The 2,908-nt window shown below is 53.3% G+C and overlaps 1 protein-coding gene across 1 annotated transcript; it reads right to left on the bottom strand.

Annotated features, from left to right (window-relative positions):
• Nucleotides 1-679: 679 nt before the first annotated feature.
• On the bottom strand, nucleotides 680-2,443 carry LOC125533987 (cytochrome P450 716B1-like). The gene is made up of 3 exons (XM_048697302.1): nucleotides 1,480-2,443; nucleotides 1,204-1,391; nucleotides 680-1,115 (listed from the first exon to the last, which is right to left on the bottom strand). The coding sequence occupies exons 1-3, from the start codon at nucleotides 2,441-2,443 to the stop codon at nucleotides 798-800; spliced, it is 1,470 nt and encodes a 489-aa protein (XP_048553259.1). The 3' UTR covers nucleotides 680-797.
• Nucleotides 2,444-2,908: the final 465 nt, after the last annotated feature.

Raw genomic sequence — 2,908 nt, forward strand, 5'->3', positions numbered from 1 at the left:
AGGATGGCTTAGCAAAAAGAAAATCTAATTCGGGAAATCAGCGGTCTGTGAAAAATGAAGTAAATCAGTATGTTACTAGAGAGAATTATTTCAGAGTTTGAACTCAGGCAAACGATTTCAGAGTTTGAACTCAGGCAAACGATTTCAGATGACTTTAGAAACTGTGTTAAACCGAGACTACTAGTTATGATTTTCCATCTTTATTCAGGACCTCTCTCATGATTTCAAAACCATAATGCCTTTGGAATCTAGTGAATACAGATATGCTGACCTCCACCTTATGTGTTTCTCTTGATTTTGCGCCATTGAGCCTAAACACAAGAGCAATGCTATAAAGAAATTACATTGAAATATCTGTGATTGCTACTTGAGCAGCCTACTCTGTTATGTCTTTTTTTTTGTCTTTTTTTTTGAAATAATGGAGGAGGACTGCATAGTCTAGTACTTATCATTTTGCTGCAAAACAATGCTATATAGACAAAACAAAACGAGGTCTACTTGCCAATGACTGCCGAGTGAGCCTGCTGGATCCATACCATCTCCATTGTTGTGGTGTACATGCTGCCTCTACGAACACCAAATAACCGTGAAGCAAATCATCTTTGTTCTTGCCCATTTTATTCTTGTGAGACAAATAGTTGATTACTTGATGTTATTCATATATATGCCTCCTCTCATATCTCCTACATTTTCATTTATCTCTCTACTCTACTGCAAGTCTGCAATGCTGTGCTGCGACTGACGGACCGATCGATCATGATATGGAGATTGTTGTAACTTGTGAGGATTGGTCAGGATCAAGGAGAGGCCCTGTGCTCGATTTGGACGGGCAGGCCAAGCAGCGGCGACGGCATGGGGTCCCTCACAAAGGTGTCCTCCTTGCAGCAGAGCTTCCATCTGAACTGCCTCACAAGATGGTGCATCGTCACCAGCGTCTCGATCCTGGAAAACTCTATCCCGGGGCATATCCTAGGGCCACCCCCGAAGGCGACAAAGGAGAACGGCGGCGCCGCCGATGCTCTTTGGTTCTCGGTCTCGAACCGGGACGGGTCGAACTTGGCCGGCTCGTGGAAGATGCTCGCGTCCATGTGCGTCACGTTTGCCGTCCAGAACACCTGAAAACGTCACATCAAGAGTTTGCATCAGGTTTCTCGGCGAGTTGGTGGTGATGCTAGCTGCCTATGGTGATTGGTACGGATTGACCTGCCATCCTTTTGGGATGAGGTAGCCGTCGAACTCGGTGTCCTCGAGTGCTCTTCTGAAGTTGCCGAAGATCGGAGGGACGACGCGGAGTGTCTCCTGCGCGACCCGCCATGTGAGCTTCATCTTCGCCAGATCTTCCCAGGTGAGAGCCTCGCCGTCACCTTTGTTCTTGGCGATCTCCTCATGCTCTGTATCACGAAACGAAACACACATCATGAGTTCATGTCTTCATGACCATGGCGGGTTGGTAGTTTGATTCACCAATCAGTCACTTGCCTTGAACCATGGCGGCGAGGGTGGCATCGTCGTTGGCGAGGTGACGGACCATGAACGTCATAAGGATGGAAGACGTGTCGTGGCCGGCGATGAGGGCGACCATGGCGTTGTCCACGATCTCCTCGTCGGTCAGCAGCCGCTGGCCATGGCCGTCCCTCAGGCCGAGCAGGCAGGTGATGAGGTCGCTGTTCCGCGACGCCTTGCCGTTGCCGTGCTCCACCTCCACCTGGCTGGCCTTCTTCTTCTCCCGGGTGATCTCCTGGAGCACCCGGCGGGCTCTGCCGCTAGCCTTGAGGCTCCGGCTGAAGGCCGTGAACGGCAGGTTCACCGGGACGGCCCATATGCCCTCGATCATGCGCACGAAGTCGCCGGCCAGGGCGTCCCGCACGGCGCCCCTCTCGAGGCCGAAGAGCAGCGCTGAGATGATGTCGAACGTGAGCCGCTTCATCAGCGGCAGTACCGTGACGGTGGCGCGGCCGGCCCAGTTCTCCTGGAGGTGGCGCCGCACCTCGCCGTCGATCCTGCCCACGTACGCCTTGAGCATGTCCGGCCTGAGGAACTCGAGCAGGGCGCCGCGGACGCGCCGGTGGTCGGCGCCGTGGAGGTCGAGGATGCTCTTCTCCCCGAGTATCCGCTGCACGGACCGGGGCTGCCGGGTGGAGAAAGCGCCGCTGAAGAACAGGAACTTGTTGGCCGCCGGCCCGGCCAGGAGCACCGTCGGCCTGCCGAACAGTGACAGCTTGGACACGGGCCCGTACCTGTCGATCCGGTCCTGGATCCAGCGGCTGCCGCCGTCGCCGCGCATGGCCCGAAGGAGGCCGAGGCTCTGGCCGATAACCGGCAGGCCGAGGGAGCCCGGGGGAAGGTTGCCCGGCCGTGCTTTCTTGGCTCTGGCGAGGAGGTGGATGGCAATGGACGAGGCGGTGACAACAACGAGTGCCACGACTATGGCCAAATAATCCATTGGAGAGGGATCAGTGTTAAGATGACACTGACTGCTGCTACTTGGAGCTGAAGCTGAAGACGAATGTCGGAATATATAGGCGAGCATGAGCAGGTTGTTTTTGCGGGAACGAAATTGCTGTCAGATGGCGTAGTTCAACACGTAGTCATGATGCATGCGCCGGAGATTTCAAACAAGAAAGAATCCGCCATTTCCAACGACGAACTCCAAAACGCTGAGATACCCTCTCGGTTCAAGACAAAAAATGGTATATGCTCTTGAGGTAGAAGACAAGTCCTAGGAAGCGATGACAGTGCCATCATCCATCAATGGTAAGATGCACGCATGAAATTGGCAATTCTTTTAGGAGCTCAGACAACTATTGGCAGAGCAACACTACAATCTGTCCCTCTTCGAGGAGCATCGGCTGGCGGAGAGTAAATTGCAAAAAACCATCACATTTGTGGACCCTAAATCAAAAAACCA

This window comes from Triticum urartu, chromosome 2, assembly GCF_003073215.2.
Source record: "Triticum urartu cultivar G1812 chromosome 2, Tu2.1, whole genome shotgun sequence".
Classification (NCBI taxonomy): domain Eukaryota; kingdom Viridiplantae; phylum Streptophyta; class Magnoliopsida; order Poales; family Poaceae; genus Triticum; species Triticum urartu.

Bases quoted from the DNA above. Each gene is read 5' to 3' on its own strand.
- LOC125533987 (XM_048697302.1), bottom strand. From the start codon at position 2,443: ATGGATTATTTGGCCATAGTCGTGGCACTCGTTGTTGTCACCGCCTCG. The intron at 1,392-1,479 runs GCAAGTGACTGA...TTCGTGATACAG, and splicing joins CCTCGCCGCCATGGTTCAAG to AGCATGAGGAGATCGCCAAG. The intron at 1,116-1,203 runs GTCAATCCGTAC...TGACGTTTTCAG, and splicing joins TCATCCCAAAAGGATGGCAG to GTGTTCTGGACGGCAAACGT.